This window comes from Phacochoerus africanus, chromosome 8 (assembly GCF_016906955.1).
Source record: "Phacochoerus africanus isolate WHEZ1 chromosome 8, ROS_Pafr_v1, whole genome shotgun sequence".
NCBI classification, from domain to species: Eukaryota; Metazoa; Chordata; class Mammalia; order Artiodactyla; family Suidae; genus Phacochoerus; species Phacochoerus africanus.
This window is the reverse complement of record NC_062551.1, coordinates 34,645,283-34,662,899: the sequence shown is the minus strand read 5'-3', so window position 1 is coordinate 34,662,899 and position 17,617 is coordinate 34,645,283. Positions and strand designations below refer to the sequence as shown.

Genomic DNA, 17,617 nt, shown 5'->3' with positions numbered 1-17,617 from the left:
AGCCCTAAAAAGACAAAGAAAAAAAAAAAGAAAGAAAAAGAAAAGCTGAATTAGACAGGAATCTTCAGGCATCTCTCCACCCACAGGATGCCTCTACCACCACTCTGATCAACCCAACAGCATAATTCTTGTAACTCTTAAAGCAGTGTTGGAGCAAATCGCTTTGCGTTTCAATGCTCAGTGACAATTTGTTTTACAAAACCTATATGAAACGCCGAAGAGAAATGCATCTACCTCTGTTCTTTGTTGATAAAAACGATAATGCAATCTGAAGGCCTCTCTTGATCACGCTCTTTCTGAATCACTTGATAAAAGTACTGGAAAAGCCTCTCTTCCCGAGCGTCCCTGGCATCATCTGAAAAATATTGATGTATTCATGCTTTTTGCAAGGCCAAGAGCAGAGCACCGGTGAGCAAAAGCTCATCCCAAGAAAGGTTTTCGGGGTTTGTTACAAAAAGTATAAGTGAAAGACGACACCTCTGCAAGGGATAGAGGAGAGCGGAAAGCATAATGGATTCTTAACAAGACTCTTACCGAAGTGACAGTCCTGGCATTGGGCGGGGGCATCCTCAGTCTCTTTTGAATAATCAGCCGCCTTCTGCTGCAATTCCTCAGGGCTGCTGGATGAGGGAAAATAGAAGTGTTTGTGCAAATACAGTTTCCCTCCAAATGTTATGTCCCCAAAAGCCAAAAAAATAAATACAAGATCACTAGCACAATATATAAGGCCCTAAATAAAGGCAGTGTCTACTTAGCGGTAAAATCATGCTCAATAATCTGTTCTTCTTTTAGAATATTTTTAGTACCTGGGAATTTTTTTTTTTTTTTTTGGTCTTTTTAGGGCTGCAACCGTGGCATATGGAGGTTCCTAGGCTAGGGGCCAAATCAGAGCTGTAGCCTCCAGCCTACCCCACAGCCACAGCAATGCCAGATCCGAGCCATGTCTGTGACCTACACCACAGTTCATGGCAACACCAGACCTTGACCCACTGAGCAAGGCCAGGGATCGAACCCACAACCTCATGGTTTCTAGTCAGATTCGTTAACCACCCAGCCATGATGGGAACTCCCAGTATCTGGGAATCTACCCTTTCCCATTCATTTCCTCTTGTCTGTTATAACAAAACGGACTACATGGAGCCATGGTTCTTCGTCACCTAAGACTCCGATACAGAGTGAGATTCATACTTTAAGGCATTAATTCTAAAGGATATGAGATAATTTCATCTGTAGAGTTCATCTTGTAAAGAAGGGGCACTTATCTCTGATGGTTTTCCTTGGATATGGGTACAAAATGAATCAACAAGATCTGCTCACTTTACTTCTCAACACGCCACAGCTCCTATGAGCAAGCTCTTTTCCCTTGCTAATGGCCTGCAAAAGATGCACAGATGCTAGGTAATCTATCTGCCATCTAAAGTAGTCCCCTTTGCTGTGATTTAAAAAGAAAGGGGGGCATTTGATGCACCATGTACCCTAAATCAGGTGTTTTTACTTCGGGCCCCCAGCATCCAGACACCAATGCTTTCTGGCACAAGGAATGTCCTGCCAGGGAGAGAACCACCTGGGCAGACAGCAATTAGCTCTTTTCTCACTAGAGGCATCACACTGCATGGCAAAGCGGCCACAGAACACCTTAGTCAAACCATGACTCGAGTTCCCATCGTGACTCAGCAGTTAACGAACCCAACTAGCATCCATGAGGATGTGGGTTTGATCCCTGGCCTCGCTCAGTGGGTAAAGGATCTGGCGTTGCTATCAGCTGTGGTATAGGCCAGTGGCTGCAGATCCGATTGGACTCCTAGCCTGAAAACCTCCATGTGCCACGGGTGCGGCCCTAAAAAGGCAAAACAAATAAACACCTCATAACTACTCAACAAGCTGTGTGCAAGCTTAGCTCCCTTTGCTCTTCCCCTATATAATTTTTCTTTTTGTCTTTTTTTTTAGGGCCGCATGCACCCACAGCATATGGAGGTTCCCAGACTAGGGGTCTAATCCAAGCTGTAACCACCGGTCTACGCCGCAGCCACAGCAACGCCAGATCTGAGGCATGTCTGCGACCTACACCACAGCTCACAGCAATGCCAGATCCCTCAGCCACTGAGCAAGGCCAGGGATTGAACCCACAACCTCATGATTCCTAGTCAGATTCGTTTCCATTGTGCCACATCAGGAACTCCCCCTGTACAATTTTCACTCAGGATCGTGTCCACATTCACCCTCCCAGCAGAGCAGACTTGCAGCTCCAGACTTCCAGATGTTGAGCTTCTGCCTGAGTCCATGCCGCCCTACTGCCCTGAGAATCCTGAGCTACCCAAGAACGCCTCCCTCCCCCAGGCAGGCTTTCTCTCCGTCATGCACTCCAGAGGCCATGCATTGTTCAGGCTACCTGCCTGCTTCAGCTTCTGCTACACACTGGGCCCTGGCAGGCACAAACCGCCAACTTCACACACTTGCTTTCTTCTCATAAAGTGGTATGGAAACGCCCCACCACCAGCCTAAGAAATTAGAGGGGGTCGGGGGTGGGGCAGAAGCAAGGACCAGTTCGTCCAGGAGAGGCTGTATAATGTTAAAATTGCCACTGCCTGGATGTGCATCTCCGCTCCGCCACTTACTAACCAGGTAAGCCGGAACCTCCTTATGCCTCAGTTTTCTCACCTGTAAAGTGGGGCTATTGGGAGACCCTGCCTCTAAGAGGTGCTATGAGGATTCGAGGAGCTCGTCAGGTAAATCCCGTAAACGAGTGCCTGATACAGGTACCAACGGATGAAAGCTCTATCATCCTCCTTCACTTTAAAAAGCTTCAGGCCCAAGGCTAAGCGAATCCCGAGTTCAGGAAAATCACCAAACAGTGCAAGGAGCTAAGTCTCTTTTTCAGGAAATGCTACCTGCGAGACGCTAACCCCCATTAATAGTCACTCCTGAATTCTCTCCTTTTAAGTGCTTCCGCAGTTGAAGAAAGCATTTTTCAATGCTGAATTATTAATCTAATCTGACACAAAGCTCAACATTCATGCAGGCAAGAGAGAGGCCCTGTCAAGGTTCATACATACAAAAATCAATTCAAATACAGTTCAAGGAAAGCTGCTTTTACCCAAACGACAGAGGTAGATCCGAGGCAAGAAGCTTGAACTGCCACGGTGATTTACCTCTTTGGGGTCTCAGAACCCCGCTGCCGAAGGTAGACGGCAGAGGAAACTACACAAGATAACCTTCAAAACCAGTTGGCTGCCTTTAGCACACTGCCCAATGCTCAAAAACAATGAGGAATAACCCTCGGGACATAACATTAGTGAAAGACGTGAGTTCCAGAACTGTACACCAGCGGGAGCCGTTTCCGTTATTAGCAGGGAGGGGGAAAAATGCGGAGAGCTCCGAAGAGGGATTTTCACTTTTTCTGACCAGACACTTTTACATCTATTTATCCATTTCTTGGGTTCAAAAAATATTTAAGTGACTTTTTTTTTATTTGTTTTGTTTTGTCTTTTTGCCTTTTCTAGGGCTGCTTCCCACCGCACATGGAGGTTCCCAGGCTAGGGGTCTAATTGGAGCTACAGCCACCAGCCTACGCCAAAGCCACAGCAACTCAGGATCCAAGCCACGTCTGCGACCAACACCGCAGCCCATGGCAACACCAGATCCTTAACCCACTGAGGGAGGCCAGGGATAGAACCCGCAACCTCATGGTTCCTAGTTGGATTCATGAACCACTGCGCCACGATGGGAACTCCTAAGTGACCTTTTTTATATTTAAGTGCTCTGGAGTATTGGTCCATTTCATAATAAAATAAATTTGCTTTTATTTTTTTTGTCTTTTTGCGTTTGCTTGAGCCGCTCCCGCAGCATATGGAGGTTCCGAGGCTAGGGGTCGAATCAGAGCTGTAGCCACCGGCCTACGCCAGAGCCACAGCAACGTGGGATCTGAGCCACATCTGCGACCTGCACCACAGCTCATGGCAACGCCAGATCCTTAACCCACTGAGCAAGGCCAGGGATCGAACCTGAAACCTCATGGTTCCTAGTCGGATTCGTTAACCATTGCACCACGACGGGAACTCCAAATTTGCATTTTTTGAGCACATACCAATGGTTAGATGGTAGCAGAGAAAAGGTATGGAGGCATGCAAGAAGGGAGCTGAAAAATGAAGGGTAGGAGTTCCTGCTGTGACAGTAGGTTATGAACCTGACTCGTATCCATGAGGATGCAGGTTCGATCCCTGGCCTCGCTCAGCGGGTTAAGGATCCGGCATTGCCGTGAGCGGTGGTGTAGGTCGCAGATGTGGTTTGGATCTGGCATTGCTGTGGCTGTGGTGTAGGCTGGCAGCTGCAGCTCTGATTCAGCCCCTAGCCTGGGAACCTCCATATCTTGTGGGTGCAGCCCTGAAAAGATTCTAAAACAAGGAAGTCTAGGTGATTCCCCAGTGGCTTAATGGTTAAGGATCTGGCTCAGGTCACTGCTGTGGCGTGGGCTCAATATGTGGCCCAGGAACTTCCATATACTGCAGGTGTGGCCAAAAAAAGAAAAAAAGAAAGACATCGAGGGCCTGCTACAGATAACCCACCAGGTGAGTCACCCAGGCGGAGCTGACGGAGAAACCCACAAAGGGGGTTGAGTCCCTTCGGGCTGCAGGTCTATTTTACTTCCTAGGGTCTAAAGGCCTCCCAAAAGGTGGAGGTTGAAGCAGAATGGCAAAATATGATCAAGTTGACCTGAGGGACTTTCCAGAAAGCAAATATTAATAACATCATTTTTAACAAACACATACGTCTGCACCATAAGACCACATCTAAATTATTACCAAAGCTTTTAGCAAATGGAGCCACAACAATAAAATTTTACCTTAGCCTATCTTCGCTCTCCTTTAAATGGCCCTCTTGGGGAGAATAAGAAGTCGGTGTAAAAGGTTTATGTGGGTTACTGCTAAAAAAAACCAACAAAGAGCAAATTACACTTAAGAAGAAATTATTTCCCACAGTCCTGCCATCGCTTTCCACGGGTCTGATACACTCAAAGGGGACTGAGTCTTCTGTTCAACTGGGTTTTAAAAACTCGAACAATGGCTCTTCTCCAGACGTTCTCTCCAAGAACCCTTATTTGAGTTTGTAATGCCTACTTCTATTTTTGTCTGGTTGGTTTGCTCACTGCTTTGGGAGAGTTGACAACAGAAGGCACAGCTGTGTCACCAAGAAAGGACCACTATAAACTCATTGACTACAGACTCAAGGAACTTCAACTGCATGAAGCTGACTTCCCACCTTAGCTGAACTAAACCTGAAAGTGAAGGATGCAATGCTGGTGGTGTTTGGGAATTAGGAAAAATGATAATACCAATAAATCACTATTGTATTTTAAAGCTTCCCTTTGCCAGATAGATGCTCCATCAGTATCACCATAAATTTTTGTGGATGATCTGCCACCTTCCATGTATCTGACCATGACTCCACAATGGAGCTTATGAGAGAAAAATTCCTAAATGATTCGCATCAATTGCAAGTATTAATCCTCGATTAAGACCACTGTTAAAGGAGTTCCCACCATGGCGCAGTGGTTAACGAATCTGAACCATGAGGTTGCGGGTTCGATCCCTGCCCTTGCTCAGTGGGTTAACGATCCGGCGTTGCCATGAGCTGTGGTGTGGGTCGCAGACACGGCTCGGATCCCGTGTTGCTGTGGCTCTGGCGTAGGCCGGCAGCTACAGCTCCGATTGGACCCCTAGCCTGGGAACCTCCATATGCCGCAGGAGTGGCTCAAGAACAGGCAAAAAGACAAATAAAAAAAAAAGACCACTGTTAAAAACAACACACACACACCAAATGCATTCTGACATACAGTGAGGCCTTCCTTCTCATTCAAAAGGTCTGTGGATGACAAATAACATAGAGCTGATCTAAAACCAAGAAAAGGGCACAACCTACGAAGAAAAGGCCTGCTCCGAATGGTTAGCTGGAAGAAACAAGGGGGCTGAACAAGACGAACTATTTATACATTTGGAGTGCGAGGGTTAAAGAGTTATTAGAAAGATTTCCATCCCCAAGAAGGATAAGGAGCACAGATGCTCTGCTCGACCCTCTTCTCGATGATTCTCGCCAAGTTTGAAGGCCATGAGAAGGAATAAGCAGATGGTTCAATGTGAGTAAGTCAAAAGGAAGTTGCATTGGCTTTATTCGGCTTCCTAGCAACTAGGCTGAACGATGCCAAGAAAGCCAGCCGGCTCTAAGGAGAAACGCTGCAGGATTCTTGGAACCCAGCGGTCAGGCAGGGGAGAGAAGGCCTCCAGACACCCCCACCTGGCAAAATAAATCCAGAACCGGGACCTCCCCCCCTCACAGGATCCTCCCACTTCCCTGGATGTATGTTCCCGCTGCAGCCTACCTGGCCAGGCTAATGTCAATTACACGACTCCTTGAATCTCCTTTCTGAACCGCCTTTCCAACGCCAGTAACATCGGATGAGAAGTCTGGCCCAGCCATCAAAGAATAACTTCCACTCCTCCACAGGAGGCAAGGCCCCGTGCACTCAGAATGCACCTCGGCCAGCTGGACAAAGGATTTCACAGGCCAAAAGACCCGTGCTCGGGCACGGCAGCCCAAATACTGAGGTAGGCTGGCACCCACACCAGCTAGGAGCCCAGAGGCCTGAGCAACATCCTTCTTCAAGCACAGAAGATGCTTCTTCCATGAGGAATTACCTTTGTGGGTGTCTGCAAATATGCACGGGAAGGACATGCCCATTACAACACAAACGTCCAGAGGAAAGCTTGGACATTATTAAATGTTGCAAGGTCACCAGGAGCCCTGGGGAGGCCACGGTATTTTGCCACATGCTTTGCGACCTCCCTCTAACCAGAGGCACCCATTCAACTTCAGTTCCTCTCCTACTCACTTCGGGAATAGCAGGTGAACCACTCACTGTCAAGTAGAAAAATGGAACTTATAATTACAAATACATCCCAGGAAATGACCAGTTTCCCAGATGTTCACTGAAGATGTTTTCAATGCATTATATTTAAGCCTTGGAAAAACCATGCGAGCTGGGTCACGTCAACCTCCCCACACACACTTTTTAACATGAGGTGGAGGTCCTATTGTGGCTCTGTGGGTTAAGAATCGGACATAGTCTCCGTGAGGATGTGGGTTCAATTGCTGGCCTCACTCAGTGGATTAAGGATCCAGAGTTGCTGGAGTGCCTGTCGTGGCTACGCACGAATCCGACTAGGAACCACGAGGTTGCGGGTTCGATCCCTGGCCTTGCTCAGGGGGTTAATGATCCGGCATTGCCGTGAGCTGTGGTGTAGGTCACAGATGCAGCTCAGATCTGATGTTGCTGAGCCTGTGCTGTAGGCCAGCAGCTGTAGCTCCAATTGGACCCCTACCCTGGGAATCTCCATATGCCATGGGTGCGGCCCTAAAAAAAAGCAAAAAAAAAATTGGTCAAGCTATATTTTTGTGGAAAGTAAATTCATATAGGCAAAAGAAAAAAAAAAGGTCATTTGAGAACATAGGGAGCATGAGGGAGAGATCCACACTACCTGGGAAGCCTCTCCTGGCCATGCCGCATCAGGGGAAGTGTCTTTCCCCACACTTCTGGGTGGACCATCTAAAAGCGATTCAAAATTCAAACGTCAAGATGGAGGCAGAGGAACCAGAAGCCTCATCGGCTGCTGGTGGGAATGGAAAATGTTACCATCTCCTGAGAAAATTATTTGGCAGCTTTTTTTTTTTTTGTCTTTTTGCCTTTTCTAGGGCCGCTCCCACGGCACATGGAGGTTCCCAGGCCAGGGGTCGAATCGGAGCTGTAGCCGCCGGCCTACGCCAGAGCCACAGCAACGTGGGATCCGAGCCGCGTCTGCGACCTACACCACAGCTCACGGCAACGCCGGATCGTTAACCCACTGAGCAAGGCCAGGGATGGAACCCACAACCTCATGGTTCCTAGTCGGATTCGTTAACCACTGCGTCACAATGGGAACTCCCTATTTGGCAGCTTTGGAAAAGGAAAACACATCACTAGGCCATTCCACATCCAGACATCTGCCCAATAAAAATGAAAGCATATGCCGCCACAAAGACTTGTACACGAATGTATGCAGTAGCTTTATTTGCCAATAGCCCCAACTGCAAATATCCTTCAAATATCGGTGTGAATGAAAAATATAAACTGTAAGTACATCCATACATCTAAGCCTGCTCGGTGCACACCAAAATACCACTGACTGGACAGCCAAAATGACAGAAATGTGTAAGAGTTCCGGAAGCGGAAGTCCTGGATCAGGACTGTCAGCATGGTTGAGCTGTGATGAGAGCTCGCTTCCTGGCTTGCAGACGGCCACCTTCTTGCTGTGTCATCGCATGGCCTTTGTGCATCCACATGGAAAGAGATCTCTCTTCCTCTTATTATAAGGCCACCAATCCTATTGGCTTAGGACCCCACCCTTTCAACCTCATTTTATATTATTCGCCTACTAAAAGCCCTGTCTCCAAATAAAGGCTTCAACACATAAACTACAGTGGGACACAGGCCATAGCCCCGTAAAATGCAAAACTGCTCTGCAATAAAGACACGATGGGAGTTCCCGTCGTGGCGTCGTGGCGCGGTGGTTAACGAATCCGACTAGGAACCATGAGGCTGTGGGTTCGGTCCCTGCCCTTGCTCAGTGGGTTAAGGATCCGGCGTTGCCGTGAGCTGTGGTGTAGGTTGCAGATGCAGCTCGGATCCCGCGTTGCTGTGGCTCTGGCGTAGGCTGGTGGCTACGGCTCCGATTAGACCCCTAGCCTGGGAATCTCCATATGCCGTAGAAGCAGCTCAAGAAATAGCAAAAAAATTAAAAAAATTAAGACATGATGTACTTAATCCACCCAACACAGATGAATCTCAAAATAATTATGCTGGGGAGTTCGCATCTTGGCTCATCAGCAACAAATCCAACTAGTAAACCTGAAGACACGGGTTCGACCCCTGGTCCCACTTGTTGGGTTAAGGACCCGGCATTGCCTTGAGCTGTGGTGTAGGTCAAAGATGCAGCTCGGATCTGGCTCTGGTGTAGGCCGGCAGCTAGAGCTCTGATTTGACCCCTAGAGCCTGGGAACTTCCATACGCCACAGGTGCAGCCACTAAAAAAACAAAACAGGGAACTGTATCTAGTCACTAGTGATGGAACATGATGGAGGAGAATGTGAAAAATGAATATATAGGAGTTCCCATCATGGCTCAGCAGAAATGAATCTGACTAGTGTCCATGAGAACGCAGGTTCAATCCCTCGCCTCACTCAGGGGGTTAAGGTTTTGGCAATGCCATGAGCTGTGGTGTAGGTCACAGATGCAGCTCGGATCTGGCATTGTGTAGGCTGTGCTGTAGGCTGGCATCTATAGCTTCAACTTGACCCCTAGCCTGGGAACTTCCACATGCCTAAGGTGGGGCCCTCAAAAAAAAAAAAGGAATATAAAAAGAATATGTATATCAGTATATATATGTCAGTAGAAATTGACAGAACACTGTAAATCAACTGTAATGGAAAAAAATAAAAATCATTAAAAAAAAAGAGAATTATGCCAAATGAAACCAGAAACTTCCCCTCCACAAAAATATACAGAGTAGTCCCCTTTATCTAAAGGGGACACATTCCAAAACCCTCAGTGGATACCTGAAACCTCAGACAGCACCAAACCCTATTTATATCAAGTTTTTCATTCACATACCAATCTATGTGTAATTTATAAATTAGATACAGAAGATATGAACAATAATAATAAAATAATTAGAATATACTGTAATAAAAACTCTGTGAATGTGACCTGTATTTTTAATGGCTGCACCCGTCGCACTTAGAAGTTCCCTGGCTGGGGTCAAATTGGAACTGTAGCTGCCAACCTCCGCCACAGCCACAGCCGAACCAGATCCAAGCCACGTCTGCGACCTACAGCACAGCTCAAGGCAACGGCAGATCCTTAACCCACTGAGCAGGGCCGTGTCCTGCTGGATACTAGTCGGATTCATTACCGCTGAGCCACAACGGGAACTCCTTTTATTTCGGTCTGATGTCTTTATCGGGAGAGAACCTTATGTACCTATGGAGAAAGTCCGTCGAAACACATTCCTTCCAATTTCAAATTAAATGTACATGTCACTCCAACGCCTCGAGGAATGCTAGTACAACTATTTTTAACTTTTTACTGGTGTATCTCAATTACTCAACTTATTAGACCGCTGATCTATTAAGTTCTCAGGATAGGACCCACCGGGAATAAATTTTAAAATTAAAAAGATTTTTAAGAATCTACTCTTAGAAGTTCCATCATCATTTCGAATTTCACTGAAAACAATTTGAATTTTAACACTCCTCTAGAGAAATTTCAGTCAAGTCTCCAGAAGTAGGAAAAGAGTAGTGACATGGCACTGTTAAAAGGACACAACAAAAAAGACACGGGTTCCTTCCACAGTACTTTAAAGAGCAGGGGTCAGTACACAGCTGAATACAGTGTTATCAGGTCAGTCAGCAATCACACCTGATCAGAAAATGTGTGTCCACACAAAAGCATCCACACAAAAGCCTACGCAGCTTTATTCACAACTGCCAAAAACTGTATGCAACCAAGATACCCTTCCATAGGCGAATAAACAAATTACAGTACATCCGTAGAAATATTTTTGAGCAATTCAAAGAAATAAGTGGTGTTCCCATTGTGTCTGAGCAGGTTGGTATCCCACTAGCAACCGTGAGGAATGAGGGTTCAAACCCTGGTCTCGCTCAGTGGGTTGGGGATCTGGCAATGCCACGGGCTGCAGTGCAGGTCACAGACGAGGCTCAGATCTTGCGTCGCTAGGACTGTGGTACAGCAACTGCAGCTCCGATGTGACCCACCTGCAGCTCGCCCTCCCAAAAAAGACGTGGATAAATCTTTGAATGCATATTGCTAAGTCAAAGAAGCCAGTCTCGATAGGCTACATCGTGTGTGCTTCCAATTATACGACATTCTGGGAAAGGCAAAACTAACGAGATGAGGAAAGGACTGGTGGTGGGCAAGGGTCTGCCAGGAAGGAGTTGCAGAGGTGAAGCACAGGGTTTTTTTTTTTCCAAGCAGGGGCATTATTCTGGATGATGCAGTAATGGTGGAGACACAACACACAGGCAGTCGTCAAAACCCACTAAATACAGCATAAAATGAACCTTAACGTATATAAATCTTAACACTAATTTAGGAAGTCAAGAGGACCCCGGGATGGAATACAGAATGTGAAAATCCATTACAAAACAGACTCTGAATGTATGAAACAACCTCGCTGCAGGCAGGAAGGGAAAAGGCAAGGCTCAACTTTGCACATGGCTCTGTACAAAAACAGGTGGGACAGGATGTGACCCCGAGGCTGGCGTGGTCCGACCCCTGCTCTAAAGCCTAATGCTGCCCTCCAACGGGATTGTTCAAAGCCTATGAAAGGTGGGCCATGGGGAGGTGGGATCCGTGCCACAGGGAAGGAGGCCAGAGCCACGGCTTCATCTGCATCTGGCCCAGAGTCAATGCCAAAATCTTGACCAGGGCTTAAAAGGTTCCCGATGCCCAGCCCCCTCCCCACCTGGCAGACCTCATTCCCTCCTCACCTCCCACAGCTCCCCCAAGGCAACCAGCGGGCCTCCGGGTTGTTCGCCCCCGCAGCGCCCTGCCCCTTGCCGTTCCCTGTCTTGAACACACACTTCTCCCCCTCGCCCCACACCCAGGTACCCAGGTGGGCAGCTCCCTCGCTTCCCAGCCGGGGCTCTGCCCAACTGTCATCTTCTCTCTGTAGGGCCCTCCCTCGCCTTCCCCCCAACCTGTGCCCCCTCCCCCTCCAACCTGGCTCATTTTTCTTCATGTGATCTGCTCTCTTCTTCTCTCGATCTCTCTCTCTCTCACACACATGTTTTTTACAACACACTTAATTTTTAAGAATAGTTTCAGGGAGTTCCCTTCATGGTACAGTGGAAACGAATCCGACGAGGAGCCATGAGGTTGTAGGTTCAATCCCTGGCCTTGCTCAGTGGGTTGAGGATCCAGTGTTCCCGTGAGCTGTGGTGTAGGTTGCAGATGCAGCTTGGATCTCATGTTGCTGTGGCTGTGGTGTAGGCTGGCAGCTGTAGCTCTGATTTGACCCCTAGCCTGGGAACTTCCATATGCCGTGGGTGTGGCCCTAAAAAGACCAAAAAAAAAAAAAAAGAAATTGTTTTAGATTTTTAGAAAAACTGTAAAAAGATGGTACGTATATAACATAGATCCAGAGTCCCCATTATGGCACAACAGAAACGAATCCGACTAGTAATCATGAGGTTTTGGGTTCCATCCCTGGCCTCACTCAGTGGGTTAAGGATCCGGTGTTGCTGTGGCTGTGGTGTAGGCCAGCAGCTGCAGATCCGATTCAACCCCTAGACTGGGAATCTCCATATGCCGCAGGTGCAGCCCTAAAACGCAAAAAAAAGGGGGGGCTCCAAGAGAACCCATACCTAATCTCTCCTATTATTAGCATCTCCCACTAGCATGGCACATAAGTCACAATAAGACGAACGGCTATGGTTAAGTAAAGCCCATACTTTGTTCTGATTTGTTCAATTTCTACTTAATGCATGTTTTTCTGGTCTAGGATTCCATTCCAGATACCACCTTACATACAGTCCACATGTCTTGGCTGCAGCAGTTTCTCAAACTTTTCTTGGCTTTGCTGACAGTGTTGAGGAGCACCAGCCACATACTACGGATTTTTACTAATGCACATGTGTGATCTAATCCCGAGAAGGAAGGGAAGCTCCCAGAAGGCAGGGAGTTTTGGTCTGTCCCATGCACTGTTTCAACTCCAGCACTTGGAAGAGTGCTTGCCACATGACAGGTGTTCGATGCGTAAACAAAGAAGGAACGAATGTACTAAAGTGAACGCTTTTTGTTTTGGGCCAAACGGCATGTAGACGTTCCCAGGCCAGGGGTTGAACCCATATCACAGCAGCGACCCAAGCCACTGCAGCGACAATGCAAGATCCTTAACCCACTGAACAGGGAGGCCAAGAATCGAACTCACATCCTCACCTGCATCGGTCCCTAACTTGCTGAGTCACAATAGGAACTCCCTATATGATTTCTACGAAAATAACAGTTTATGAGTTCCCGTTGTGGTGTAGTGGAAACAAATCCAACTAGTAACCACAAGGTTGAGGGTTTGATCTCTGGCCGCGCTCGGTGGGTAGAGGATCCAGCATTGTAGGATCCAAACAGCTGTGGCTCGGACCCCAAGTTGCTATGGCTGTGACATAGGCTGGCAGCTATAGCTCTGATTCAACCCGTAGCATGGGAACTTCCACATGCCGTGGGTGAAGCACTCAAAAGCAAAAAGAAAAAGAAAAAAAAAAAGTTAAAATGACAATTTAGAAGTTATCTAAGGTTTTTTGTTTTTTGGGTTTTTTGTCTTTTTGCCATTTCTTGGGCCACTCCCACGGCATATGGAGGTTCCCAGGCTAGGGGTCCAATCAGAGCTGTGGCTGCCAGCCCACACCATAGCCACAGCAACGCCAGATCCGAACTGTGTATGTGACCCACACCACAGCTCATGGCAATGCCTTAACCCACTGAGCAAGGCCAGGGATCGAACCCGAAACCTCATGGTTCCTAGTTGGATTCATTAACCACTGAGCCACAATGGCTAATATCTACGGTTTTTTAACATTTTTTACATTTTTAACATTACTTTTGGCCACACCCTTGGCATGCAGAAGTTTCCCAGCCAAGGGGAGAACTCTTAACACAGCAGCAGCCAGAGCCACTGCAGTGACAAAGCCAGATCCTTAACCCGCCACACCACAAGGGAACTCTGTGAATTTTTTTTTAACTCAATAAAACTTTAGGTTTTCTGGAGCCCATTTAGCACATGAAAACAATTACTGGAACCAGAACTAGAAACTTCTTGACCTTTTTCAACTACCTCATTCAAAAAACTCACACACTGCCATATACCAGGACCCCCAAACCACCACTGCCAACACCTCAGGTTTCCCCAAAAGGGGAACTGGGGAGCTGATACTCCTTCTTAGCAACTTCAACAGCTTTTGCTGTGTAGTGGTATTTATTTGGGGTAAAAAGTTGAGTATTTTATTGTATTTGCCCTTAATATTTTATAAACATAAGTGAAAAAACAGAAGAAAGAAAATACCAATGCTGAAATGAATCTAATTAATAACCACGAGGACACAGGTTCAATCCCCGGCCTTGCACAGGGGGTTAAGGATCCCGTGTTGCCATGAGCTGTGGTGTAGGTCACAGATGTGGCTTGGATCTGGTGGTGCTGCGGCTGTGCCATAGGCCTAGGATCTTCCATATGCCTCGGGTACAGCCCTACAAAGCAGAAAGAAAAAAAAATTGCTATATAAAGGATAACTTCAACACCTAGTGCTTCCATTTTTCTATTTCATGAAAACCCCAATACACTGCTGTTATTACCAATAACCCAAACATATAGCTGACCTTACCCTTGGAAGATGCTGTACCGCTCTCTGGATAGTGGGTTTCAACAGCAACACATTCCAAACTTTGCATGCCATACTGTCAGCATGTCAGGTTATCTCCTTAGCTTCACACTCCAGTACAGCCTGTTAGGACTCTGCTGCCCCCTTACTTCACAGGAAAGTAACTGTCCGTTGTTTTGCTGCCATTTCTGCCATGTGGGATCACACCGGTCAATACAAGTACATGAAAACCCTCCGTTATTGGGGATTACGAATTGATATGCAGCCTACGCCACATAAAACCATAACATGGCCCATTCCCTCAGTTACTGCCTGGGTATCCGCCTATGATCCCAGGGAAATCTAACAATACCGTCAGCAAGAAGAAAAACACGGTCAAGCAATTCCACAGAGATGCTGGGGCTTAATGATCACCAATCAATCCCACAGCAAGAAACAATTTATACCTTTAACCTCCCCAAGGGCTAGGAAATTAATGCATTCTAGTGAAATGACCAAAGAAAGAATATGACCAAAAGCAAGAACAAAACACCAGATACTGAAAAGCCAACACTCTTGAGATACACAGAAGTGTTCTCTGCCCAACCTGTATTCTGAGATAATTTATAAACCTCAAGCATGTCCAACAGATAGATTTATGCAATTCTTATTTATGTCTTTTGACGCTATCTTGTTCCAAAGGGTGAAGGGTTCCACCTAAGAAAGGTGGTATCACAGAAAGAGAACAGTCAATAAATAATGAGAGAATAATAGAATAATTGGTTATCAACAGTTCACAACCCCCAGCGAATTAATGGACCTAGACAAAGATCAATAGTTGTTAACAATATAAACAGAAAGATAATTAGGCATTAGGTACTTGTCAACAAAAGTGAACATCGCCTATGGAATTATACTACCAAAAACCACCTGAATCACAAACACGTCAAAACCTGCGTAGAACATACAGGAAATACAAGAGGCAGAAGAATAGGCTAAACGACATCAAAGGATACAAATAGGAGTTCCCGTCATGGCACAGCGGAAAGGAGTCCAATTAGGAACCATGAGGTTGTGGGTTCGATGCCTGGCCTCACTCAGTGGGTTAAGGATCCGGCGTTGCTGTGAGCTGGGATGTAGGTTGAAGATACTAGGTAGGCTGGCAGCTGTTGCTCCAATTAGACCCCTAGCCTGGGAACCTCCATATGCCACAGGTGCAGCCCTAAAAAGCAAAAGAAAAGAAAAACCAGAGGATGCAAATTGACACAATCTAGCCTGCAGGAAACTCTAGAAAATCTGCTTCAAAAGTAACAAAAGACTTTTTTTTTTAAAAAGATGAGGAATCTATGGAATTAAAAAGGTTTAGGAGATAAAGAGTTCTCTTGTGGTTCAGAAGGTTAAGGATCCAGTGTTGTCACTGAAGCGACTTGGGTTATGATTGTGGCAAGGGTTCAATCCCTGGCTCGAGCACTTCTGCATGCCATGGATGTGGGACCAAAAAAAAAAAGGCTTAAGAAATATCAATCACTATGAAATATTCCACCCAACAGCAGCAGAATACACGTTTTTCAAGTACATATTGAAGAGACTCAAGGTTAGACTATATTACACCACAAAACAAGTCAATCTTTTTTTTTTTTCCTTGTCTTTTTTAGGGCCGCACCTGCAGCATATGGAAATTCCCAGGCTAGGGGTCAAACTGGAGCTGTAGCCACCGGCCTTGACACAGCCACAGCCAGGGCAACATGGGATCCAAGTCTCATCTGCAACCTACACCACAGCTCACGGCAACACTGAATCCTTAATCCACTGAGCAAGGCCAGGGATCGAACCTTCATCTTCATGGACGCCAGTCAGATTCTTATCTGCTGAGCCACAATGGGAACTCCCTTAATTGTTCATCACCCTCGCAGAGGAGTTCCCTTCTGACGCAGTGGGTGAAGGATCCGCACTGTCACTGCCGTGCTTGGGTTGCTGGAGTGGCAAGGGTTTGATCCCTAGTGTAGGAGCTTTTATGTGCAGTGGGCACAGCCAAAAAAAACAAACAAAAAAACACCCTCACAGATACACCCATAAAAATGTTTGACCAGGAGTTCCCGTTCTGGCACAGTGGTTAACGAATCCGACTAGGAACCATGAGGTTGCGGGTTCGATCCCTAGCCTTGCTCAGTGGGTTAAGGATCCAGCGTTGCCGTGAGCTGTGGTGTAGGTCGCAGACATGGCTCGGATCTGGAGTTGCTGTGGCTGTGGCGTAGGCCGGCAGCAACAGCTCCGATTAGACCCCTACCTTGGGAACCTCCATATGATGTGAGTGCGACCCCAGAAAAGGCAAAAAGACCAAAAAAAAAAAATTTTTTTTTGATCAAATACCTGGGCACAGCATCGTCCAGTCAAGCTGCCATATCACACATCCAACGGAAGGAAATCTGCAAAGGAAGGAAATCCTGCCACAGGCCACGACGTGGATGAATCTTGAGGACATTATGTTAAATGAAATAAACCAGGCACAAAAGGACTAAAGTATGGAATTCCCGTTGTGGCGCAGTGGTTAACAAATCCGACTAGGAACCATGAGGTTGTGGGTTCGATCCCTGGCCTTGCTCAGTGGGTTAGGGATCTGCTGTTGCCGTGAGCTGTGGTGTAGGTCGCAGACACAGCTCAGATCTGGCGTTGCTGTGGCTCTGGCGTGGGCCGGCGGCTGCAGCTCCGATTGGACCCCTGGCCTATGGATCCTCCATATGCCGAGGGATTGGCCCTAGAAAAGGCAAAAAGACGAAAAAAAAAGGACTTGTGTGAAACCACATATAGAAGAAAACTTAAATATAGTGTAAGGTTTTTTTTTTGGTCTTTTTGATTTTTTAGGGCCGCACCCATGGCATTTGGAGGTTCCCAGGCTAGGGGTCTAATTAGAGGCAAAGCTGCAGGCCTATGACACAACCACAGCAACTCAGAATCGGAGCCACTTCTTCAACCTACACCACAGCTCATGGCAACATCAGACCCCCAACCCACCGAGCAAGGCCAGGGATCAAACCCGCAACCTCATGGTTCCTAATCAGATTCATTAACCACTGCGCCACGACGGGAACTCCAAGACGGAAATTCTGATATGGGAGAGGGGAATGGGGAGTTATTTAACAGGCAAAAAGATTCAGCATGGAAC

General features: G+C 46.9%; 1 protein-coding gene across 1 annotated transcript in view; it reads right to left on the bottom strand.

Moving 5' to 3' along the window:
* LOC125133862 (uncharacterized) overlaps positions 1-17,617 on the bottom strand; it is a 56,094-nt gene that overhangs the window by 21,590 nt on the left and 16,887 nt on the right. Inside the window, exons 5-7 of the mRNA XM_047792490.1 lie at positions 4,841-4,921; positions 535-620; positions 235-355 (exon numbers count right to left, since the gene is read on the bottom strand). Of these exons, the coding sequence (XP_047648446.1) occupies positions 235-355; positions 535-620; positions 4,841-4,921 (288 nt within the window). The remainder of the gene's footprint in view (positions 1-234; positions 356-534; positions 621-4,840; positions 4,922-17,617) is intronic.